Consider the following 26,321-nt stretch of genomic DNA (forward strand, 5'->3'; position numbering starts at 1 on the left):
TACACAGAGAGACCATGCCTCAAATAACTAAATGACAACAACATTTTATTATTATTATTTTTAAAACCTATAAATATGGAGTTAGAGAGTGGTCCAGTGGCTAAGGACTGGCTTAAGTGGCTGGGGCACTTAAGCACGACTCTCTTGAGCGCTTTCCCTCTGCATGCAGGCGCTGGGACGGCCCTGGGGCTTAGCTGAACGGGCCCCCAGCCCTGGTTCCATGAGCGTTCCCGCCCACACTCTGCTATTTCTCCGCCAGCGCCTCCCCTCGCAACCAGCCCGGAAAGCCTACGCCCTACCTACCTTCTACCCAACCACAGAGTAGGGCGGGACATCCGCTGGCGCTTCAACGCTCCCGGAAGTGACGTCGGAGTGTCAACATGCAAGATGGCGGCCCATCACCGGCAGAACACAGCCGGGCGGAGGAAAGTGCAGGTATGGCGGCCCGGCTCCGCGGCCTTGGCGACACTGCCGTCGGGTCTGGTCCCCCCGCGGGCGGGCGGATGCCTCGGGCCGCGGCTAGCGGGGTTCGACAGCCGGAGGATGGCGGGGCGGGGCGCAGCGGCGCGAGGGGTGGGGCCGGGGCGCCAACGGCCTGAGGTGGCGGCGGGCGGACTGGGCGCGCGGGCCTCGCGAGCGGTCGCGGGGAACCGCCGTCCCGGCGAACCGCCGTCCCGGGACACCGGGCCTGCGGCGGCGCCATGGGCCTGCTGCCCGCTCACCTGCCTCTGCTCTCGGCCGCCTTCCTCCGGAACAGCCGCGACCCGGCGGCGGAGGCCTCGCGGCGCCCGCGGGTGGGTGAGGCCGGGAAGCGAGGGGCCTTGCGGGGGCGTGGCGGGGCCGGGTCGCACGTGGGAGCGCTGTGCTGGAGGAAATGACAGTGTCCTTTCCTTAGCGATGGGCTTTGCCTCCGCCCTCCACCGTCCTCACTATGCATCTTCCGGGCTTCCTTTTTAGTCCTCATCTCCCTAACGTCGGAATCTCCAGTGATGAGCTCGCTGACCTGCACCGTGGGTGCTTTGGGTTTCCCCAAATCACGTTGGTTTGGTGTGCGTTTGAGTTTTGCTTGCTGCCTTGTGTGCTGGGGATAAAGCTCGTTTAGCAGAGTCCTTCCTGTCCTGAGCAAGGTTCAAACCCCTTGCTCCACATAAAACCAGGCTTGCTTGGTACCCGCCTGTACTTCTAGCGCTGCTTGTGTGTATGTGTGTGTTTTTCTGTGGTGACGACAGGGGAATCAGAAATTCAAGGTCATCCTCCAGTACCTACCAAGTTTGAGATCAATCAATCTGGGCTACACGAGACACACTGCCTCAAAAAAAAAAAAAATGCATTCAGTCATTAAAGTGGACTGAGTGCATAGACTTGCCGCACAGAGGAGAAGAGACTAAAAGGGTTTAGCAGTCAGTAAACACTCCACAGATTGAACTCAGTGTTCAGAAGGGAGGGCCAAAGGTGAGTAACCCAGCATAAGGCTGGAAAGCTGTGGCATTTTCTGAATGAGTGTCCTCTTTATAGTACTGACTTCCATTTGTTGGCCCTGTGTGCTCACTACTAATGGTTGTTTAATGGTTAAAATTGGGCTGACTGGGAGATGGTCAGTCTGGTGGAAGGCCTGTAGCACAAACATGAGGATCTGAATATCTGCCCCCACGTAAACATCTCTATCCCCTCACTTGAAAAGATGCCTGGCATGTGGGTTGGCACTTGGAATCTCAGCTCTAGGGAGGCAGAAACTGGAGTGTCCCTGAAGCTTGATGGCTGTCTAGTCCTGCTGATCGATAAACTCCAGGTCCCATGAAAGAAACAGGGTGGAGAGTGAGCAATGAGGGAAGGCACCCAGGTCACCCTCTAGCCTCCACATGCATGTGTCCGTATATGCTTATGCCCCTGTGCACCACACGCACACACGCGTGCGCACAGGCACTCACACGCTCACTAACAAATAATACTTTACAGGATCAGTGAGGTGACAGGAATGTAAAAATCCCCCAGCTTTACCCGTTCAAATGGCATTGATGGCACTGAAGCCCCAGCCTCCAGGCCAAGGGGGGTGAAAACGCTGATTCCAACTAAGTTGTAACTTAGTCCAGTTCCACACACTAGGACAGTGGTTCTTGATAGAGTAAGGATTATCAGTTTGTTCAGTTTAGGGTAAAGACTTAAAAGACATGGTCTTGCAAGATGGCTTGGAGGGGAGATGTGCTTGCTGCCAAGCCTGAAGACTTGAGTTTGATTCCTGGGTCCCACAAAGTGGACTATGAAAACTGGCTCCAAGTTATCCTTGACTCTGGGGGAATACACCTCAGTGTAGAGCACATGCCTGCCTCTCACAAGGCTCTTGACTTCTGTCCTTAGCATCTTTTAAAAACATTTTTTAAGACAACACACACAACAGAGAAGAGTAGAGAAGAAAATCACATCAAGTGCCAAAAAAGAAGTGTTTAAATAGGCTAGATGTCGGCTGGTGCATATAGACCAAGGGAGAAGCTAATTCCACGCTCAGCTGGCCAGAGGATGAAGGTAGAATTTGGTGTTTAGCACTTTGTTCAACAGCAAACTGATTGTGATTAGACACTATTTCCTATGAAAATCTGAGATTAGCCTGCTAAGAGAAGGTTTAGGATTTGTCCAGTAGGTACAGAGCAGTGTTAGAAGCCTCGGAGGCTGATTTCATCTCCTGTTGCACAGAAGGGACGCACGCATGCACATTGCAAGAACTTACAAATGGTGCAAAAGTATAAATTGTAGTTGTTCTTTGCTGTCTCAAGAACAGCAACTGTGTAGTGTCCTGTGTCACTTCAGCCTGCTCACTCTTTATACATTAGGGTAACTCGGTCTTCCCTGCAGGAGGTAAGGAAGCTGCCGTGTGTGTTTTAAGTTGTTTAGGATCCCCTGACTTCTGCCCACTAGATGTAATAGTACCTCCCAAGCCATAACAACCAAAACCTCTCTAGATAGAAGTTTCCTTTAAGGGCAGAATTGACAGTGGTTGAAACTTATGCCTGTGCTTCTCCAGTTTGCTATCTGATGTGAATTTTAACTTCAAACAGAGCCATAACATTTTCCACTTTGTGTCTTGCTTTGCCAAACTTAAAGGCAGCGCCTTGAGCCCACAGTTCCTTACTTTAAAAATGTGTTCTAGCCTTTCATAGTGGCACACTCCTTTAATTCTAGCACTCAGGAAGCAGAGGCAGGCTTGATGTACACGCTGCATTCTAGGTCACCTAGGGCTATGTAGTAAGACCCTTGTCTTTAAAAGAAATTTTCTACAAAAATCACATATGTGTCTAATCTGTCTCTACTTATCTAGAATATTTATTATAGGAATATTGCTATTGTGGGAAACAAAATACTAAATACCCATCTTTGGAAATTTCTATGTAGTTGTCAAACAAAATATAATATATTCATCTAGTGGGTTACTTGGCAATTATCCAGCAAGACTAGTTCACAGAAAAAAGGATTCGGCTAGGTTTGTCCTTCAGGAACTTGTTGCTAACCCCTGGTTTAGAAGAAGGCAAACTAGAGTGTGTCCTAAGAAGTTAGTATGTCCATCGTGCATGTGAATGTAGACTTAAGTATCCACATCACAGGTGAGATCAAAATAACCTCTGCTGTCCTTAGTCACTTTCCCTCTTGTTTGAGACAGTCATTCACCAGGGCATATGCAATGTGACTGCCCGTGAGCCTCCAGGACCTCTGCCATCCCCACCTCTCATCACACTACAGAAGCACTGGGATTCCAGGTGTGTGCTGCTTCACCTGGGATTACGTGGGCTCTGGGAACTCTCATGCTTGCAGAACCAGCAAAGCGTCTCACCTGCTGAGCCATTTCTCCAGCCCTAAAATACTGTTTAAGAACCAACAGAGTAGGGAGTGGAGAGATGGCTCAGCAGTTAGCAGCACTGACTGCTCTTCCGAAGTTCCTGAGTTCGAGTCCCAGTATTACATGATGGCTCGCAACTATCCATATCAAGATCTAATACCCTATTCTGGAGTATCTGAGAACATCTACAGTGTACTTACATATAATAAATAAATAAATTTTTTGGAAAAAAAAAAAAAAGAACCAGTGGAGTAAAGTGACAAATGGAAAGTCTTAGCTTACAGGACAGGACAAGAGGGATAGATGGAGGATAATGGTTATATTTGGTTTTCCTAGACTGGACTGGACTAGACTAACCTGCTATCTGGACGTAGCCTTGCTCGGGAGCTGCATGCCCCTGTTAACTGGATAGGACAAAGTTAGAGTTACTTGAGGATGGTGTGTGCACACTGGGGAGAGAAGGGACTTTGTAGGGTGTGATGATGCTCTGTCTTTGTAAGTGTTTGTATTGCACAGGTGAGCTGATTTATCACAAGTATCTACCGTATGTTTCACTGTAAATTTTATCTTAAATGAACATATGTAAATAGTAAAGATAAAAACAACTAGACAGTGACACACATGCCTAAAGGTTCAAGAGAAAGATGTAAGAGGATAAGATCAAATGAATGGATGTCGACAGTGTGAACTGAAATGTGTGCACAGTAGGTATATGCTATGTGATTATATCATTCTTTCAAACAGAAAATAGACTAAAGGTTAAAAACTGACCATAGTTGGCAGTAGAAGAAGCAGAAGTGGTGGTACTGGTGGTTTGAGACTAGACTCAGTATGTAGCCCTGCCTGGCCTGAAACTCACAGAGACTGGCCTGCCTCTGCCTCCCACATGCTGGACTTGAGGGCCTGTGCCACCATGCTAAGCAGAAGTGGAATTTTTGTTCTGGGCTGAGAAGGCCTTACTTGAGATGGTGACTTGAAAGGCTTTGGCGACAATCACGAAGCCATCTAGATTTCGAACATTCCAATGAGAATATCCGATGCAAATGTCCTAAGGTAGGAGTGCGGCCTGTTTGTGTAGCAGAAAAGAGACCTGGGTTAGAGAAAGGAGTAGCAGATGCAGTCAGAGAAGTGGCTGCAGGCTGGACGGGGGAGGCCTGCGTGTCCTGTGGTAAAGTATGTGAGGTGAGGAGCAGTCAGTGGTGGGCTCTGAACTCGGGAACCACATCACACCCAGCAACCCCTTCATCTCAGTGATGTCCCAGTGTGTGCCTGCTCTCAGTCAGCCACAGTGGGAGAAGAGTCATCCACAGACTGTAGAATCCTGAAGAGCCATGCAGTCATCAGCTGAGGTGAGAAGACTCAGAAAACATGGAGGTCTCGTTCTGGTGTCTTTCAGATACCCAGGTAGAAGTTACCTAGTGTCAGCCTTGAAGAGCCTGAGTTGTGTTCCCTTTGTGAGGTTAGAAAGCTTTGAAGTTCCTCTTGGGGTGGGGGGAGCCATTTGGAGAAGAGCTTATAGGAGTTGGTTCTCCCTCCCACCTCGTGGGTCCAGGCATGGAGCTCTCAGGTCTTTGGGGTTGGTAGCGAGTGCCGCTACACACCAACCCACCCCTTTCCTCTTTTGTTTGCTTTGCTTTTGTTTTAAGATTCAGTCTCTCTACACACCCTGTCTTTCTTAGGGCTCACTGTAGACCAGGCTGACCTAGAAATTCTCCTGTCCCTGTCTCCCAAGAGTTGGGTGTAAAGGCATGCACTACCTTGTCTGGTCCTCTCTCTTTTTTTTTTTTTTTAATACCTATTTATTTATTTTATGTGAGTATACTGTAGCTGTCTTCAGACACACCAGAAAAGGGCATCAGATCCCATTACAGATGACTGTGCGCCATCATGTGGTTGCTGGGAATTGAACTCAGCACCTCTGGAAGAGCAGTCAGTGCTCTTAACAGTTGAGCCATCTCTCCAGCCCCTGGTCCTCTCTTTTATAAAAGTAAGTTTTGTTTTTATTCTATAAGCTACCCATAGACATTTTTATATGAAAATTGTTGTGTTGTGGTGGTGTGCAGAAGGGGCTGCCATGGGAAAAGCATGAGCAAGAATGAAGGCAGCCGGTCTGGAGAGAGAGCTCAGCAGTGAAGAACACTTACTGCTGTTTTTGGAGGTCCTGAGTTCAATCCCCAGCACCCACATGATGGTTCACAACTCTATAATCGGATCTGATGCCCTCTTCTGGTGTGTCTGAAGACAGTAACAGTGTATCACATATAGAAAGGACATTTTTTTTAAGAGCAGGCAGTAGTTAGGAGCAAAGATGGAACTTTGACAGGCAGTTATGAAAGAAGGACTATAGCCCACAGTCACAGGAACTGAATTGAGCAGCAACTGCAGTGAGCTTGGAAGCATGCTCTATCCTAGTCTCTACTAAAGAGTACAAACCTGGCAATTGGTCAGTTTGAGCCTGTGAGACCCTGTGCAGCGGGTACACCAGAGCCCAGCCTGATGCAGAGATGAAGTTGGGTTAAGGAAAGCCATGACTTCACTTTTAAGTGAGAGTCAGAGAAAGAAAGCTTTCTCTCTGATTTTCTCTGCAGTGGCTGCCAATGACCCTGAGGACATTTAGGTTCCAGGTGCTAAAGGAGGGGTCTCCACATAACTGAGTCAGAGAGGCCTGCACTGTGCTTGCTGGTGGCTGCTACCCTGTCATTTTTCTCCTGTCTGAGTCCCTTTAATTGGCTCTTACAAAGTATGTGTCTCTTACCAAAGGCCTGGCTTCCTGATACCTTACAAAGCTCACATTGTGCCTGCCCCTTTTGCAGGCAGTTGAGACTAGTCATGAGTTTTCAACTCTGCCTTCCAACTGTCACAGTGAAGTTATAAGGAAGTAACTGTTCACTTATTAGATGCGTCTGCCCAGGTTTCTTTTGGCTTGCTGTTCCTTTCATTTAAGCTCTTTCCCTAGAACGCTACCCCAGGAGGACTTCTTTGCTCGACCCACAATCCTCTACATTTAAAATTGTACCTGGCAACTGGTAGGTACTTACTTAGTAATTTTTTAGAGTATTAAATCCGGGGACTGGGAGATGGCTCGGCAGTTAAGCGTATACTGCTCTTACAGAAGCCTCTACTTGGTTCCTAGGACCCATGTCAGGTAGTTCACAACCTCCTCTAACCCCTGCTTCTGGTAGCCTCTTCTGACCTCAATAGGCAGTGCACACATGCACAAATGCATACATATACCCATAATTAAAATAAAAATAAATCACATTAAATTCTGGATTTGTTTCTGTCTTTCTGTGTCTAGACATCTTTTTTTTTAATAACCACAATGAGTTTATTGGGATAGTTCCCACTTATCTTGATTCAGGGGTTGTTGTTGCTTCTCCTTCCACAGGCTGGAACAGTGGAGGCCAACACACAAGACCAGCATTTGTTCATGGCTAAAGACCGTGTGGGCCTTATAGTGTCCTGGACATCTCATAGTATGAACTGGGGCTCTGCATCAGGCCCTTGTATTTCTTCTGCTCTTGTGAAACAAGAGGCACATTTTGTCCTGCTGGACTTGAATAAAGTTTACTGTGAATTGACTTAAGAACCAATCACTGTATAAATTCTACTTCTCCTTTTAATGACCACATAGAAATGTCTGTAGAGTAAATTTTCTAAATCTTTGTTATTATTATTGTTAGAGTGGGGATCATATGCCATGGTACATGCAGAGATCAGAGGATAACTTTGTGAGTGGGTTCTCTACTTCCATCTTACATAGATTCCAAGGATCAGATTCAGGTTTCCAGGCTTGTGTGGCAAGCATCTTTACCTGAGCCATCTTTCCAGCCTAATACATGGTAGTGTAGCCATTTCCTTATTAAAGATATTTCTAGGGGCTAAAGAGATGGCTCAGTGGTTAAGAGCACTGACTGTTCTTCCTGAGGTCCAGAGTTCAATTCCCAGCAACCACATGGTGGCTCATAACCATCTGTAATGGGACCTGATGCCCTCTTCTGGTGTGTATGAAGACAGCTACAGTGTACTCATATACATAAATAAATCTTTTTTAAAGATATGTCTACTTTTCATTGTACTATAATTTGTTGGAAAACGCAATAGTAGAAGCTGGGTGTGGCAGCACATACTTGTAGTCTCAACACCTGAGCAGCTGAGGTGGGAGGATTAGGAACTCAAGACCATCCTGAGCCATAGAGAGAAAGTTCCAGGCCTGCCTGGGCTAGATGGCAAATAATAGTAAAAGAGGTCCCTTCAAAAATAAATAGAAGCTGGGCGGTGGTGGCACATGCCTTTAGTCCCAGCACTCAGGAGGCAGAGGCAGGCGGATTTCTGAGTTCAAGGCCAGACTGGTCTACAAATTGAGTTCCAGGACAGCCAGGGCTATACAGAGAAACCCTGTCTCGAAAAACCAAATAAATAAATAGAAAGCGATAAAATGGTTTGTGTAAAAGACAAAGGGTCAGTTAGAAAATTCCACTGTCCAAAGATGGACACTCAAGAACAAGGAAAACAGTATCCCCACGGGCCTCATCTGCAGACATGAAGCATCAAAACTGCTAGAAGTAAAAGTGCTTTCTAAATGTACAGCAAAGGACAAAAATCCAGAAATGTCAAAACACAAGATTCTAAAAGCTTGGGGATAGCCTAGGGTAAGGTAAGGTGTCAGGAGAGAACACAAATTTGGCCTCGTTGATAGACACTGAAGGTGTGGAGTTTGGTGGTGACAGTAAGTGCTAAACTGAAGGAACTAAAGGAGCTTTGTACACAGACATCCATCTTTGTTTTTCTTTCTTTGTCATGCTTGAGACAGAGCCCAGGCCATGCACATGCCAGGCAATCCTCAGTCAGCCCTCAAATCCAAACTTCCTTCCTTCAAGTGTGAGGGTAGAAGAGAGGCCATTCAGGTAATGCAAGGACTCCATCACCTCCTGTGCGCTTTCACTCTTCAGCAGTGAGTGAGGCAAGCTGCTCCATCTGCTCTGCTCTGCTCTGCTCTGTGGGCTTTAAGGAAAGCTTGCTCTAGAGCCCTGTGGCCCGTGGGCGTTCTATGTGCTGCAGCCATGCATGCCATTGAGGAGGATGTGCTGGGACAAAGCATTCGTGGGCACCAGCCATCGCACAGTCCTACTTGTAAGGGTCTACAGATCTTGTCCTGTTGTCTGTCAGCCAAGGAGAGGCACAGCAGGATTGGTGGGGGTGGCAGCTTCTTCCCATGTTCCTCTGTTTTCTGACTAACTGTCCTGCCTCAGTGGAATATTGGGTATATTCCAGTATACACTGTTGAAAGGTTGCTGAAATGGATTAGACAAAAAAAGGGCTGAGAGGAGGCTTGCAGACTGAGATGTCTGGGTCATTAGCAGCAAGCAGACCTGCTTGTCTTGAGCTGGGCTGTCAGTAATGCTATTCTTCTCACAGCACTTCAGTCCTCCTGAAGTAAGATAACATTAGCTTGAAGTTAGTTTAGTATTGGAATTGGCACTAGCAGGCTACACCTCACCATGGCTTGGCTTCTGTTGATGCCCATTAGGTTTCTTATGTAATTCGAGATGAAGTGGAGAAATACAATCGGAATGGAGTCAATGCCCTGCAACTGGACCCAGCACTCAACAGACTGTTCACAGCAGGTCGAGACTCCATCATAAGAATATGGAGTGTCAATCAGCACAAGGTAAGTAAGGCGGGAGCCAGGGGTTTGGGTTAACTGGCATCTTGGACCAGTGGCTCTGTCTGATGGAACTCCTTTGCTCAGTCCCGGCTTTCATCTCTGAGCACTGGGCTGCTTAATATATTCTATACAGACATCCCCAGAGTTCTGTAAGCCTGTGAGAAAACGCCTCCAGGAAAGTTTCACACGTATTTTTACTTAACTCAGGGGTGCCATAAATGAGTTTGCTTTAAGAGTTTGCTGCCACAGCGGAGTAAAAAGATTCAGCTGGTGAGGAATGAGCACCTTCCATGGGATTTTGGCTTAATTATGAACCCGAAAAGTCTCTTGATAATGGTGCTGAGAGTAGAAAGACACATGTTGAGTGTGTACTTTTACAAAGTGACTAAGGACCTCACAACACACTAGGGTCTTACTGGCTAATGTGGTAGGTGTGAAGCTGCCGGGCTGCTCTCTCCTACTCCTGGGCCTTCCTGAGGCTTTGCTGCTGCTTTTGCAGTGCTGAACCTCAAGTCCTGGGCCTTGTGCATGCTGGCTAGACAAGCACCCTGCCACCACTCACCCACGCCTCAGTTTTGAAAGCCTCTTGCTTAAGCAGGGAGGGGCATGTAAATGCATGGAAAGGGAGAGCTGCAGTCAAAGGGGAGGGAGAGAGCTCTTGGGTTTGTGAAGGTTGCCCTGTGAGTGATGTAGAAAGCAGTTTCTGGGGCCATTTACTGACCTCTTAACTGTGTGCCTTGTCCCCTCATGCTCACCGCAATCTGAATTTCCACAGTGCTTCTCAAGACTGTTAGCACTTGGGGGCTGGAGAGGTGGCTCAGCAGTTAAGAGCACTAACTGCTCTTCTGAAGGTCCTGAGTTCAAATCCCAGCACCCACATGGTGGCTCACAGCCATCCATAATGAGACCTGATCCCAATCCCACTTCTGCAGTGTTGGAGGACAGCTACAGTGTACTTAGATAAGATATAATAATAAATACATCTTTAAAAAAAAAAAAAAAAGACTGTTAGCACTTGAGAATCCTGATGGCTAAATGGCCATTGTGGCAGTGAATCGGAGCTCAGACTCACTTCAGACCTCTGGTGCCAGAACCTGTTTTCTAAGTCTGTCTTTTAGCCTGCTCTGCAAACCAGTGTTCAGTGCAGAAAGAGGGTACTTGGCCACAACTGCCAGGTAAGGTTTCGCCAGCGGGCTCAGTCCAGCAGGCATTGAGCTCTTGAACAGATGAAGGCATTGTCAAAAGCATGAAAGTAAGAACGTGCATTTTTGTTTCCCTTTACACGCCATAGGGGCTCATGTTCGAATTAGACTATTGAGTTTTTGAGAGTTTGCAGTATTTTTAACAAATTGAGAGAAAATTAGAAGACCTTGCCTAGAAGAATCTGGCTATCGGGCTGACCTGCCCTCAAACATCTTTTCTCTGGTCTCTATGACAAATTGCATAGCCTTGGTTCTTAGACATGCAAAGAGCTCTTGCCTATGAAGTATATAAATGTGTCTGTTTGGGTGTGGGATGTAACTGACACTGTCTGTAAAAGGCGCTCTCATAGTTGAGCCAATGAATAGGAATCTGGTGCTGCTGCAAGCATTGTGTCTCAGACCTCATAGTCTTCTCTGAAGGACAGGCATCGTAGGGACTCACTGAAAGGGTTACAAACAGCAGCCGGAAGCTAAAAGCCCGTGCTTGTCTCCGTTTGCCCTTAGGCGAGACTAGTGAACCACGGGTACCACGGGTCAGCTCTTCTGCCTCAGGTTTCCTGGGCCTTTTCTGTCCTCCTGCACCCTGTTCCCCATACCATGCCTAGCCCAGAGCTTGTGACCTATGCCACCATTGTGTGTAAGACAACCGTGGGAACCTAGACTTTCGTTACGGACACTTTCCTGAAACAAACTATTTCCTGCATCAGCTCTCCGGAAGCATCTCCTATTTTGGGGAAGGGTCACTATGGATTTAATTTAAGTGTGATGGTGTGTCATATTAATAACGAATCTGAGTGTGGCTGAACTCTGTTGTGGGTTTTGCTCTCTGTCATAAACTCTGTGATTTTCCATTTCAGCAAGATCCATACATAGCATCTATGGAGCACCACACAGACTGGGTAAATGATGTCGTGCTCTGTTGCAATGGGAAAACGCGTAAGTTCTTCTCAGCTTCTTACATCGTAAAATTCTGTTTGATATATTTTTCATTTTTTTATGTAAGTCTTTTGTGTGTGCACATTTGGATGTGTTTGGATGCGTTTGGAAGCCAGAGGTTGAAATCTGGTGTCTTCTATCATGCTACACCGTAGTGTTTGAGACAAAGGCTCTCACTGATGTAGAATCCACTTATTTGCTAGATTGGCCAGCTCCTGAGCTCCCAGGTCTGCTGCATTGGAGTACAGGTGTGCTTCACAGCCCAGCTTTTTATGTGGGTGCTAGAGATCCCTAATGCTGAGACAGGAGGCACTCAGTGGGCCATGCCTGTAAGACTTTATTAAAGCCAGCATAAAGGCAGGAAAATGCACACTTGCTGACACTACAGTGCAGTATGACAGAGTGCTAGTTTTAGATAATATGACAGGTGCCTTCCTCTTAGTCATTCTACGTGATCACTACAGTTAGTGTTACACAAATTCTAACTTAGATAAATAGACCCCCGTGCTGTGCCTGCTCGAGTGTGCGTGCGTGCATGCGTGCGTGCGTCCTTAGCATGACCTTTTTCTTGTCTTGGTAAGCTTCATTGCTTGGTTCTGCAGTCTGAGTAATTATTCTCAGGTAAATTAAGGACTTTTCACCTGGAGATTAGGATAGTTCCTCCTGACTAGTTAAAGCCGACACTGTATGTACACTCCCATATCTCCTGACTAGTTAAAGCCGACACTGTATGTACACTCACATACCTCCTTAAGGCATTGCTGGAAAGAGCGTTTGAGCATCATGTGTAAACAGTTGTTAGAAGTTGCATCCGTTCGCTGGAGATAACCTTCAAGTTACAAGACATTCTCTTTGTCTCTTCTAGTAATATCTGCTTCTTCAGACACAACAGTCAAAGTCTGGAATGCACATAAAGGATTCTGCATGTCCACACTCAGGACGCATAAGGTAATGTCCACACTTTAGTCTTCCTGTCATGTTGGAGCTCAGTTCTTCCAACATAGATCATAGTGTGTCTGTTCTGTTACAGGACTATGTAAAGGCCTTAGCGTATGCCAAGGATAAAGAGCTGGTAGCATCAGCTGGGCTGGACAGACAGATATTCCTTTGGGATGTGAACACTCTGACGGCACTGACTGCCTCAAACAACACCGTCACAAGTAAGGCATTTGCACCAGCTCTGAGACCTATCTAAGTTGTTAAAGATTGGTTCATATAACACCAGTGATATGTTTGCATTGAGAACTATCTAAGTTGTTAAAGATTGGTTCATATAACACCAGTGATATGTTTGCATTGAGACCTATCTAAGTTGTTAAAGATTGGTTCATATAACACCAGTGATATGTTTGCATTGAGACAGTGCTTTATATTTTGAGAGTTTAAAGATTGGTTCATATAACACCAGTGATATGTTTGCATTGAGACAGTGCTTTATATTTTGAGAGTTTAAAGATTGGTTCATATAACATCAGTGATATGTTTGCATTGAGAACTATCTAAGTTGTTAAAGATTGGTTCATATAACACCAGTGACATGTTTGCGTTGAGACAGTGCTTTATGTTTTGAGAGTTCTTCTGCATATAGCTTCTACCCTGAGAGCGATTGAACTGGGAACTAGCTCTCACTGTGCTATAAACTTAGTACTTTCTCCAGATGGATCCTGTCTAACCCATGAACATGTGTATGTGTTGGCTGCATGGCTAACGTGTGGGTCCCTGCAGGTAGAAGAGTCTGTCTGTGTTATCACGCTCTGTCTCCCACAGCATACATGGCATGTCCCTGCCCCAGACACACATAACTGATGCTCTTAGAAGGTGATACCTGGCCAGGCAAGCTCTTTTCTGACTTCAAAGTCTTGCTGAATTGACAAGCTTTTGACTTAATGGCCACAATAAGACATACCCAGGGAGAGAATGCTTCCAGTAACAGCTGAGAAGGGCTTTCAGAGGAAGAATCCAGCAATTCTGGAAAAGCCAGGGTGGGTAGGATGCTTCTAGATGAAGTGTAGAGACACTCAGTGTGGCTACTAGATAAACTTGGGTCAGGAATGCACACAGCTAGACTTAAAGTTCAACACTGCACTAGGCCAGCCTGTGGGAGCCTCCAGGCTGAGGCTCTGAGAACATCTTATAGGAACAGAGTCTGTCCTAGCCTAGGCCAGAGGAGGTGTCCAAGACATAGTGGCTATGAAACTTGAGTGTGTGACTCCAGATGCTGCCATGGCGTGGCAACAGAGTTAGAATGACTGACTGTTCCAGGAAGGGCAGGTGTTTATAACCGTCTTCAGTGTTGCTTTGCCAGAAGTATGCATAGATCTAAAAAGTCTTTCCCTTGTTCCCCTGGAGATTTTTTCGTTTGGTTGGTTTTGCTTGTTTTGTTTTTCAAGGATTAAGCAGGTATACTCAGTCTGCTGTATCCTTGCTTGCTTAGTAAGACTGAAATATGGAGCCACTGAAATATGGAGCATCAGAGATGTGGGCTTAGTGACAAAGATTCTGCCCCAGGTGGACTTGCTTAAAGGCGTATGAGCATAGACACCATACTAGTGATAGTTAACCTTCGCTGAATACATAGATAGAGCAGGCATTTGTAAGCCCCTCGAGAGTGCTAACTCCCCACCTCGTGTAATTTTGTGAATCAGTTACTGAGGAAAGAGTTCTACATTGGCTTCCAAATCAAAGGGCGTGGACATTCTTCTGGCTAAAAGCTTTGCGTTGGATTTTTGTTTGGAGTTTGGGTTGTTTGTTTAACCTGATTTGTATGTGAAATGTTGTTTTCATTTTGCATTTTCTTTGAATAATATAGTGACTTTGGTGGGTTCAAGATGGGTTCAAGCCCATCTTTGGAAATATACTATACTGCTTATGTGGGTCAATTTTAAATGGCAGCACAATTCAATTTAACAGATATAATATTAAGCACTTGCACATACTCAAATTCAGAAAAAAACCCACTAATTTTGATAATACTGTTATTTGGAATTATCTCTGTTATAGGTAGATTTCATTTTCTTAAAGTTTGTGTAAAGATAAGATTTTTTTCAAGTCAAATGTGTAAGCTTGTGATTTTTGCTGACAAGTTGCTGATTTTATTAACATTGAACTCCCTTTATCCTCAATAGCTTCTTCTTTAAGTGGGAACAAAGACTCCATTTATAGCCTGGCCATGAACCAACTGGGAACAATCATTGTATCAGGGTCCACTGAGAAGGTAAGAGAGGCCTGGCCAGTATATCTGAACCAAGAAATGGAATCATTGCATCTGTTCAGTTCTTAAACACATACACAGAGCTTAGTGAGGTAGCATACATAGTCTCAGCACTCAGGAGGCTGAGGCAGGATGATTGCTTGAATCTAAGAGTTCAAGACCAGCCTGAGCAACACAACCAAAATCTTGTCTCAAAACAAACCAAAAAATAAAAATAATAAAACACCAGTCATTTTGTCTAGTGAGTGATAAAAGAAATATTAATTGCATGTGCATATAGTGATGAAGGCTGTGTAATTTTGGCATTAGAAAAGTATTCTCCAAACATTAGCAGCCATGGACAATATACACTGGCTACAGCAGCGTTTCCTCTCCAGAATGTAATAGTTGGCATTTGATATGAAAGTTGGGTGCTTTCAAAAGCTGGGTGTGTCCAATCTGGCTTATCTAATACTCTGTAAAAACTGGCAGGTTCTGAGAGTGTGGGATCCAAGAACCTGCGCGAAACTCATGAAGCTGAAAGGACATACGGACAATGTGAAGGCCCTGCTGCTGCACAGGGATGGCACACAGGTAAGGGCTGTGTGCAGACTCAGCTTCTGCCCTCTAGGCATGGCTGGGGACAATGATTTGAACCATAAGATACATGTGTGGTTTACATCCTAATTTTCAGTGTTTAGTATACTAGATTGTGGCTCAGGTAAGAGCACTGTTGCTCTTGCAGAGCACTGGAATTCTGTTCCCCACACATGGGTCTGCAGTTCATAACCTTGTGTAACTCCAACTCTAGGAGCATCCGGCGCTCTCTTGGCCTCTGTACAGGCAGACCTGGTGCTGGAGAAGGAACTGAGAGTTCTACATCTTAATCTGCAGGCAGCAGTAAGAGACTGTGTTCCACTGCATAGAAGACCCCAAAGCCCGCCCCCACAAGTGGCACACTTCCTCCTAATAGTGCCACTCCTTGTGAGCCATCCATTCAAATACAGGAGTCTATGGGGGCACTCCTACTCAAATTCCACAGGCAGTTTTGTTGTCTGTCGCTATGTTATATGAGGTTTAAGTCTCTAGCAGTGGTCTCAGAAGCCTAATGCTCTTCCTGTCCACTGCAATCTGCGTCATTTCTTTGAGTTGTAATGTGCGTCTGTGTGAGGTAATTTAACTATCAGATGCAGAGCCCTCAAAATCAACTGCATTTGCTCTAAGCCTTGTTGGCAACAGGGCTCGGTTCTAAAAGCTACCTGTTGGATCTTAAGATGCAGTTATCTGCCACCCACAGGGTTTTTCTATTCATTCAAATCCCAAACCTATCTTAGGGGTCTGAGATCCCAGCATCAGGCAACTTCCCCAGTAGTAACCTGGTCTGCGTCTGTGCTTTCTCCCCGCTTGTGGCTGTGCAGGCTGCATCTGGGCCTTAACTGTTGCACAGTACTAAGCTATGTGGACTTTCATAACACTATCTTGGCAAGACCTTGCTCTCTGTAGTCATATGTTCTAAGATGAAGGATTGGAGCTTTCCTAAGAGTATTGCCACCTCAGAGGAGTATCTTCTACATAGAGAGTCCCTCCTTGGGCCTGTCCCATGTCCCGGCCCTCCCACACCCAGGTTTGGTCAGTTCTTCCCTTGTGAGCTAGTTAAAAGAGGGGATTAAATTCCCAGTGCTCCTAACAGTCTGTGAGGAAGCTTTCTAGTCTGCTCATTTCATTAAACCTCTCTACAGTTTGACAGGCTCACTGGCCCAGAGCAGTGCCATCAGACCGAGACCATGGGAGTTGCCCAGGAGCCTGCTGGGCCTGTTGGCTAACCCTGCTATATTTTTGCCTGCTTAGGTCTGGATGGGGCCCAAGAGTTTATCGTTTTACTAAGTTCTTAGGGGAGATGCTAGTTCTGAGATCACAGCCACCTGATCTTCAGACTCTGCCTACCTCAGTGATCGATCTTCCATACATAGCTCATCATTAGTGTTTACAGAACCAGCAGGCAGCTGGATAGAGAGGACAAGGGCAGGGTGGTTCTGGTGCCCCCTGCTGGAGCACGCCTGTTGGGTTTGCTCATCTCAGACTGGCTTGCTCCCAGAAGCACCCTCACCTTATTTCCTTTGTTCGCAGTGCCTCTCTGGGAGTTCTGACGGGACCATTCGCCTGTGGTCCCTTGGCCAGCAGAGATGTATAGCAACATACCGAGTCCATGATGAAGGTGTTTGGGCCCTACAGGTCAACGATGCCTTTACACATGTATATTCTGGAGGACGAGACAGGAAGATCTACTGCACAGACCTAAGGAACCCTGACATTCGGGTACTGATTTGTGAAGAAAAAGCACCAGTTCTCAAGGTGTGTTGAGCTTTGAGTTTCCCAGCTGAGGTTGTGAGCTTTGGGTATGTACAGCAGAGTCTGCGCGAAATATGGACCAGATATGGGGTCAAGAGGACCCTCTGTCCTCAACACGGTAGCGAGAGTCTTGGTGTAGACACGTTGTGATATCTGAAGTACATCTCTGCGGCATGGATGACTTCCTACTGAGAAATCCTAGTGATGCTGTCAGGCATGCTGCAGAGTTTGCCTGGCTCTTCTGCCCTGCTCAGGGAAGAACACGAGCAGTTAAGGTGTCTGTGAACAGACAGGCACACGCCTTTAATCCCAGCACTTGGGAGGCAGAGGCAGGCGGGTTTCTGAGTTCGAGGCCAGCCTGGTCTAGAGTGAGTTCCAGGACAGACAGGGCTATACAGAGAAACCTTGTCTTGAAAAAAACCAAAAAAAAAAAAAAAAGGGTGTCAGTATTAAGGCCTCTGCCACAGCACTGAGGAAGGGGAGGGCTCCTGAAGGAGGAGAGCCAGTTGCATCAGAGTGCAAACACACTGCCTCCCAGCAGCCCTGGGGGAGTCAGGACAGATGCAAAGCATCTGAGAGGGATGCAGAGGAAGCAACCATGGAAGAGACTTGGTCGTGCGAGCACTGCAGGTGCTGGCAGCTCTTGGCTGTGGATGGCAATATAAAGCAGGCAGCTCCAGGTACCTATATGTTGAAGACAATCACTGAGAATTCCTGGTAGCCAAGAGTCAACAAATGCCTCCTGCCACTCTAGCTGCAGTCTCCTGATGTTAGAAGAAGAGTGGTTCCATTCGAGCATAAATATATGTCTTACATTCAATGTACAGCATTCTGAAAGAACCAGAGGGCATGTGGTGATGTGATCCTTGGAGCCTATCCCCCAGGGGTGGGCTAACTTCATATTCACTGTATTAGGGTTTTTTTTTTTCTATAAACATTCTTAAAAAAAAGGAAGAAATTTATTTCCTCATTAAGGAAGAATGTAAGCTAAGCATGGTGGTCACCAAAGGCTAACTTCAAAGGCACAGCAAGAACCTATCTCAGAAAAGTGCACAGACACACAGAAGAATAAAAACTAGAATAGCAGAGGCAGAATGCTGCTTTTGTTTCAGAAAGTCCTTGTCGGGGCTGGAGAGATGGCTCAGCGGTTAAGAGAACTAACTGCTCTTCTGAAGGTCCTGAGTTCAAATCCCAGCAACCACATGGTGGCTCACAACCATCTGTAACAAGAACTGATGCCCTCTTCTGGTGTATCTGAAGATAGCTATACCGTACTTACATATAATAAATAAATCTTAAAAAAAAAAAAAAAAAAAAAAAAAAGTCCTTGTCCTTTTGGCTGTGCCTGCTTGGGTCTCAACAGTTAACCTCATTTAAAACTGTGAGCCTGATGCACACGTGCACATACACAGGAGCAGCTGCAAGTAGCTTTCTGGTGGGACGGTGCTCACCTGCTATGCAGCCTCTCCAGTTCTTCAAGCCTCGACTCCTTTGGTGACTGCTTTCCCTGTGCGTCTACAGCTTACTGCTGCAAGCCTGGTGCAGGTGGTGTACAGGTGTTGACAAAGGAGTGACGCACCTTGATGTTCCCCGTGCTAATAGTTCATCTCTGGGCCAACAGCTCAAAGTTAGCAGCCCTTGACAAAGAAGACTTTTGTGTTTGGTTTTTAGATGGAACTTGACAGATCAGCAGATCCCCCTCCTGCAATCTGGGTTGCAACAACAAAGTCCACAGTAAATAAGTGGGTAAGTGCATGACCGTGCTTGTGACAAGTCTGTAGACGTGGTTGGCTTGCTATCTCAGACATGCCAGGTACCAGCAGCAGAGGTTCATTGTGGCCCCATCCACATTCCCATGGGAATGCAGGTGTGATCCCAAGAGTGGGAGTAACCCTGACATTGGTGGGCAAAATGAAGCTGCTTTTTCTTTGTTACCAGCTAGGATATGTGCTTGATGTACTTAGAACAGTGCTGCCTGACTAAACCAGTCAGTGTCAGACAGCTTCTGACCTTAAAATACTGCACCTGAGAATAGGCAGTCCAGCCATGTGTGTGGTGCACAGCTGGACTCCTGCCTGGGAGACTGACAGATGGGAGTGCTGCATGTTCAAGGTCAGCCTGAGCTACATAGCAAGACACTGTTTCTGTTAAACACACAAGAAGAATGAAGCAGACAGTCCACATACCCATTTTTCTGAAGGTAATAGAACAGGAGGCTGGCTTCTGACTTCCTGCCTTTCTCCAAGGTGTGGAAAGCAGGGTCAGTAGATGTAGATTGGGCAGTTAGGTCCTCATAGCACCAGCTCCTTACTTAAGGAGCTCAGCTTTCTTAATGTAGCTGACTCTGGGAGCTAGGGGGAGGGAGCGTTTGTGTGCAGGTCAGCTTCACAACTTCTGTGAGTGCCCTTGTGTCTGTTAGTTACAATCATAACTGGAATAGTGCCTTGCTTTGGGGCTGTCTCAGTTACTGTTCTGTTGCTGTGATGAAACAGGAAGGCACTTTACAACAGAAAGCGTTGACTTGGGGACTAATCAGGACATTAGTCCATGACCATCATGGTGGGGAATGTAGTGCCAGACAGGTATGGCGCTGGAGCAGTAGCTCAGAGCTCACAGCTGGTCCAGAAGTTACAGGCGGGCAGAGTGTGGGCCTGGCATAAGCTTTTAAAGCCACAAGGTGCCCCTCAGTGACACTTTTGTTCCTACAAAATGACACCTCTCAATCCTTCAAGAATTCAAATATATGAGCCTGTGAGAGCCATTCTCATTCAGAGTACCACAGAGCCTTGTGGGTTTGCTCTTTGTTTGTTTGTTTTGGGGGTACTGGGTTTTGTTTTAAGTTTTTCTTTTTAAGAAAGCTCAGCATCCTCTCCTTAATATTTGTTGGGGATTTCTTGCTGGTTGACTCAGTGCCTTCCTGCTATGACTGGGTGTGTCTCGTGTACCTGTGATAACTCAACATTTACTAGTTCTACAGCTATAACATTCTCAACACTTGACAAGCCTGGAGAACATAAAATGCTGAAATTATTAATTTTGTTCCTTTAGACACTGAAGGGAATTCATAATTTTCGAGCCTCTGGTGATTATGACAACGATTGTACAAACCCCATAACGCCCCTCTGTACACAGCCCGACCAAGTTATTAAAGGTAAGAAGGCCCCAGGCAAGCAGACTTTAATGAGGTTACAGTTATTAAGCATGATGACAGTCAAAGTGGCAGCCTTTCTTTAAATGCAGTGCTGCTATAGACAAAACCCAGTAACGCGTGCTTGCTTTTAGCACAAGAGATGAGAAGGGTTTTTAAGAACGTGTTTGATGTATTCTTTGACTGCTTCTGCTATGTGTATCACGCGTCGTCATCATCATACCCATTCCCAGGTCATCTCTTCTGGTCCCTTCACACCTCCTCAGCATGACCCCTCCTACCTTCATGAGTGATTTTTAAATAACCGACTGGGTCCCATCAGTGCTACCCATATGCACAGGAGTGTGGGGCCCACAGGCCACCTACCAGCAGCCACAAGAAATAAGTTTTGTTTATTTATTTATTTATTTATTTATTTATTTATTTATTTATTTATTACATGTAATACACTGTAGCTGTCTTTAGACGCACCAGAAGAGGGCATCAGATCTCATTACAGGTGGTTGTGAGCCACCATGTGGTTGCTGGGATTTGAACTTCGGACCTTTGGAAGAGCAGTCGGGTGCTCTTATCCACTGAGCCATCTCTCCAGCCCCCAAGAAATGAGTTTTTGATTGATTTTTTTTTTTTTTAATTAACGGCTATTGGTGGTACAGATGAGGGCTTGCATGGGGTGCTTCAGTACATGATGTATACCGATGAGGTCCATTCTCCCAGACCTGAGGGGTGCTTTATGTGTGAGTGAGAACCTTGGTGCTCTGTGTATCCGTCTTGTGTCTGATGCACTGTCTTCAGCTCTGTTTGCTGCAAACAGGACAGGACACCTTTTGCATTCGGTATACAAAAGAGCTGCCTTTATAAATGTGTATTGTGACACTAGTCTCTTGTTCATATTCTACCCTACAACACGCTAGCCAGGGTAAAATATCTTTAATCTTGTCTTTGGGCACAAGCCAGATGTCAGCTTTAAAAAGGGGGTGGAGTTGCGTTTAATGTTTGTACTTTGACTAGAATCCTGCCTGACATATTCATCTGGAGCTCTTAGCCACCTCCGCGATAAGACACAGTTGAGGAGGTGCAGAGGAAGGGAAGGTGAGACGAGGCTGGAGTAGAGGCCAGGCTGGCAGGCTGGCTCAGCACTTGATGCTCAGTCCTCAGAGCTCTGCTCCTCTCCCCAAAACCCATGTAAACAGAGAAGGGGAGAACCAGCTCCGGAGTTGCTCACCTCAGAGGTGACAGTGAGTACTAGTCTTTTTGTCTTTTGCCAGTTGTTTTTTTCCTCCTTTAGGGGGCGCTAGTATCATTCAGTGCCACATCCTAAATGACAAGCGACACATATTAACCAAAGATACGAATAACAATGTGGCGTACTGGGACGTGCTGAAGGTGAGTGCCGTGCGTGCAGTTGTTGCGTCCTCTGTTTCCCTTCGTTTTCCTCCTCTGTACAGGATAATATTTATTTACAGTAATACTTTATTTGGAGGTGGATAGTTTTGGATATAGGATGGTATGTATGGTAGTAGCTAACCTTTTTAAGCATGTAAACCATTTCCCTGGCCACTGTATTACAAATCATATCGAACACTGCTTTATTTTGGAAGGTTCTCATCATTGTGCTATGGGCATTTAGGCTGGATCATTCACTGAGTGTAAGGAGAGCCATTCTGTCCTGTCCTTTCTCTTACAAAAGGGTCCCATAGTAACTGGGAGGATCCAGAAAAGCCCTAATCATTTATCAGCAAAACTGCTTGACTCTTCCCAGACTGCCCTCCCCTCCCCATCACTGAGTGTCTCCAAAGTACCCAAGAGTCTTGCCACACTGTGTCTCAGTTAAACTAGCAGCCTGGTGCTGCCTGTGGTCCTGTTCCCTGGTCTTGCTCTGTTAGCTGCACTCAGTAGAACCCTGCTGTCTGAATGGGATAGAGTTCTATTTGGTGAGGCTCCAGGGTATGTGTGTCATGGTTGTCATCTCTACAAACAACAGCTTCCCATGTCTGGATATGAGATCACATGATCTGGTGTAATCAGCCTAACAGGGTAAAGAAGAAGTCAAGGAAGTTTGGGGACATGAAGGAGAGGGCAGAACTGTGTTCTAGTCTGTAGCCACATGACCTGCTAGACTTACCAGAACCTGTGGCCTCAACCCAGAAATGAGGGGAACCCATTCCCTGGTGATGTCAAGGGCATATTTCAGAACCATGCAACCCAGGGCTCAGCATATAGGAATCCGCTACAGGGAGATGGGTGGGAGACAAAAGAAAGACAACGGGGACTGTGAAGGACAAAGGCGTGAGGATGAGTCCTGCGCTTCTGTTGCGGGCTGAAGTGATAGAGGCAGAGGACAACAGCCCAGCTATCAGGAAAATGGTGCATGTGAGTTTATCTTGGTAGGTGGACTCCTGTGCAGGCTATAAACACACAACAGCTCTCAGCATGGGCATTACAGATGATGTCATGAGGATTGTCAGGATTTCCAAGAAACAGGACTAAGAAGAGGGTAAACTGAGCCATCGTTCTTGTCGAGGATTTTAGGAGGAGGCCACCAGTGTGTGAGTGATAAAGATGGGTAAGAAAACCAGAAGCCAGTGACAGCTCAAGGACAAGTGAGGGTTTCCAGAAGGAGCTGAGTTAATGAGAGCCATGAGAGTGGACTCTGGCACGAGCCCTGCAAGCAGGAGCCAGTGGGTTCAGTGTTAACGGCAATGAAGAAAGAAACTGTCTTGAAGTCACTGGATTACAGGAGTTGGGTAGAGAGGGGTAGTTGGGAAAGGGTTAGGAGCAAGATCCAAGCAGAGGCTGGTTTTACTCTGTGGGCTGTGTGTGTGTGTGTGTGTGTATGTGTGTGCGTGCACGCGTGCTCAGGTGTGTTTAGGGTGGAAGAATTTGAAACTGTTTGACTAGTCCTAAGAGGAATCCATTGGAGTGGAGACTGTCAGTATGTAAGTCTCCCAGGGAAGACCCGAACATAACCAGAGGGCACCTTTCCCCCCAACCCCTCTGGGAGGAGGAAAAAAAGGGAGATTCTGTCTAGGCTTGCTTACGTATTCACATGCGTGCACACTTCTAGGTAGCAGTAATGGTCCAGTTGTGGCTGGAGACAGTGATTTTATGGTGACAGATACGATGGAGATCTGAGGGGCAACATGCCATCTGTGACTGCATTTGAATGGAGCAGGGCTTGGGTTTCCAGAGAGTTAGGGGAGAATGGTCTGGGGGTGCCAGCTAGGACCAAGGAATATGTGTGCGGTGCAGTAAATGTCATAGGCTTTGGGAAATGGGCGTCTCTTGTGGTTTGGGTATGTTACAGTGGTGTATGCTTTCCTGGGACATTATGGAGCTATAGGATGCGGGAGAGGTCATGTTTACCTGTGAGGAGATTACTGGGGTACTAAAAGCCATGCTAGTGTTGAACTGAGCACACAGGAGAAACTGTGTTGGTGTTGAGCACTAAAGAGCTATAACTGGAAACTACCCTAGCACCAAAGATGCTTAAGATGTTTAAGGTTTTGGGGAAGCACTAAATTTTTAGAATGAGAGGTGTTCAGAAGTCTTTTTTTTTTTTTTTTTAAGATTGTTTAAATTGTGTATGTATGCCTGTTTTGCCTTCATGCATGTGTGTGCCTGGTACCTACATAGGTCAGAAGAGGTAATTAGATTTCCTGGAACTGAAATTATATAGTTCTGAGCCACCATATAGTATTGTGCTGGGAATTAAACTTGGGTCTTCTGCAAGAATAAGTGTTCTTAGCCACTGAGCCATCCCTCCAGCCATAGAAGTATTAAGGTGGTCAGGAGAGGAAAGCGCTCGGTTAGTCCCTGAACCAGCTGTTGTCCGAAAGAAACTTAACGCTCCATAAGCGAGCCCTTCTAACATGTTCTTGGTTACTTTCCTCCCTTTTGTTTTGAAATTTACTTGATGGTGTTTCTAGCTGAGTGCTGGGAACTTAGTATTAGAAAAATTAAATTACAGCCACATCCCCTAGAAAAGATTGTTTTCAGTTTTAAAAAGATGAAGGGTTTTTTCCTTTATGTGTATGAGCATTTGCCTGCACATATGTCTGTGCATCATGCCTGTGCCTGGGGCCAGGGAGATAAGAAGAGGGCACCAGATTCCTGACCCTGGAGTAAGGGGATGGTTATGAGGCTGGTGGCCACTGCAGCTGAACCCATTTCCTCTGCAGAAGCAGCAAGTGCTCTTAACCACTGAACCATCCCTCCACTCACTAATCTAATAGTTTGCTAGCACGTAGTTATGTAAAAGCCTTAGAATAAAAGAAGTTGGCTATGATATTTGTGAAGTATATTTTAGAGTTATTTAAGCAAATGTGAAATTTGGAAGAATGAAGTTTCAGCCAGTTGGTTCCTTACTTCATCCTGACCATTGTGCTTTCTTATGCAGGCGTGCAAAGTGGAAGATTTGGGCAAAGTGGACTTTGAAGATGAAATTAAGAAAAGATTTAAAATGGTGTATGTTCCAAATTGGTTCTCAGTAGACCTAAAAACAGGGGTGAGTTAGGCAATCAGTATTTATGTGATTTTGGATAATTGAAGATCCCCTCCATGTCCTGATTATTCTTATGGAATTCGCTGTGTTTAAATGTGATATGTGCAGTTGCTTTCCCATCTTCTCTGCTGTCATTTAAGCCTGGCACTTGAGTAAAGCAAGCTGTAGCTGAATCCCAGGAGGCACGGCTTAGCCTTAGTCTGGTGTACGGATGCTGCAGGGTCAGGTGCTGGAGAAGAGGGGAGGGAGAGCGAGCTGCTGACACTGTGCCTCCAACAGATGCTGACCATTACCCTGGATGAGAGTGACTGCTTCGCTGCCTGGGTTTCTGCAAAAGATGCTGGCTTCAGCAGTCCTGATGGGTCAGACCCAAAACGTGAGTTAAGTGTCTTCAATAAAGAAGGTGGCTGGTCATCTTTGGAAGCACTCCCCACATCATGACTCTTACTGTCATTTGTTTGTTTGTTTGTTTGTTTGTTTGTTTGTTTTGCTTCAAGACAGGGTTTCTCTGTGTAGTCCTAGCTGTCCAGGAACTCACTCTGTAGACCAGGCTGGCCTTGAACTCCGAAATCCGCCTGCCTCTGCCTCCGAGTGCTGGGCTGAGTGCTGGGTTTAAAGATGTACATCACCACTGCCCAAGCACATCATGACACTGTATCCCACTAAGCACTCTTCTAAGAATTTGGTGTGTAACAATCCAACATGTGTACAAATACAAGGTTGCTGGCTTTAGGGGAGTATATCTGTGAATAACATCCTGTTATTTTGTTTTAAAGAATAGCTTAAACCAGACATAGTGGCTCATGCCTGTAATCCCAGCCCTTAGGAGGCTTGGGTTGGGTAACTGCCATGAGTTCAGGACAGCCTTAGCTACAATGTAAAACCCCTGTCTGCACAAGAAGGATAAAGAAGCCTGACTGCTGAACAGCAGGATAGTGTTTTCTCTGCAGCTTCAGTTCTGAGATCAAGCACCAAGACCTGCCTGTCTCTGGTCTTGGGTTGGGTGCCTAAGGATATGTCTTAGTTAAGGTTTCATTGCTGTGAAGAGACCATGTCAGCTCTTACAAAGGAAAACATTTAATTGGGACTGGCTTACAGTATCAGAGGTTTAGTCCATTATCATGTCAGCATGCAGGCAGGCATGGTACTGGAGGAATGGAGGGTTCTACATCTTGTTCCACAGGCAGCAAGGAGAGACTGCATGTGTCACACTGGGTGTACCTTGTACATAGGAAGCGTCAAAACCCACCTCCACAGTGACTAAATCTTCTAACAAGGCCACACCTACTCCAACAAAGCTACACCTCCTACTAGTTCCACTCCCTATTGGCCAGGCATTCAAATACCTGGGTCTGGGGGGAGGAGGAGGGGGCATCCTAGTCAAACTCTCACAGTTTGTGTACCCCAGCATGGTAACACATGCCTCTCATCCCTGAACTTGAGAGTAGGAAGAAAGAAGGTGAGTCAAAGGCCAGGCTGGACTCACAAAGAAAAGACA

At 46.1% G+C, this 26,321-nt stretch overlaps 1 protein-coding gene across 2 annotated transcripts in view; it reads left to right on the forward strand.

Moving 5' to 3' along the window:
• The first annotated feature begins 337 nt into the window (after window positions 1-337).
• The window catches only part of Wdr48 (WD repeat domain 48), a 34,278-nt gene continuing 8,294 nt past the window's right edge, over window positions 338-26,321 (forward strand). Inside the window, exons 1-13 of one of the 2 annotated variants that reach the window (XM_021171866.3) lie at window positions 338-435; window positions 9,357-9,497; window positions 11,554-11,632; window positions 12,498-12,580; window positions 12,663-12,792; window positions 14,758-14,846; window positions 15,315-15,416; window positions 16,950-17,174; window positions 18,843-18,917; window positions 20,220-20,322; window positions 21,608-21,705; window positions 24,719-24,826; window positions 25,103-25,199. In XM_021171866.3, the coding sequence (XP_021027525.1) occupies window positions 388-435; window positions 9,357-9,497; window positions 11,554-11,632; window positions 12,498-12,580; window positions 12,663-12,792; window positions 14,758-14,846; window positions 15,315-15,416; window positions 16,950-17,174; window positions 18,843-18,917; window positions 20,220-20,322; window positions 21,608-21,705; window positions 24,719-24,826; window positions 25,103-25,199 (1,378 nt within the window). In that variant the 5' untranslated portion in view covers window positions 338-387. Of the gene's footprint in view, window positions 436-657; window positions 795-9,356; window positions 9,498-11,553; window positions 11,633-12,497; window positions 12,581-12,662; window positions 12,793-14,757; window positions 14,847-15,314; window positions 15,417-16,949; window positions 17,175-18,842; window positions 18,918-20,219; window positions 20,323-21,607; window positions 21,706-24,718; window positions 24,827-25,102; window positions 25,200-26,321 lie in introns of those variants that run through there. The other variant, XM_021171865.3, reaches the window with a different exon arrangement.

The sequence above is a fragment of the Mus caroli genome, unplaced genomic scaffold (assembly GCF_978045245.1).
Source record: "Mus caroli unplaced genomic scaffold, Mus_caroli_1 scaffold_11, whole genome shotgun sequence".
Classification (NCBI taxonomy): Eukaryota; Metazoa; Chordata; class Mammalia; order Rodentia; family Muridae; genus Mus; species Mus caroli.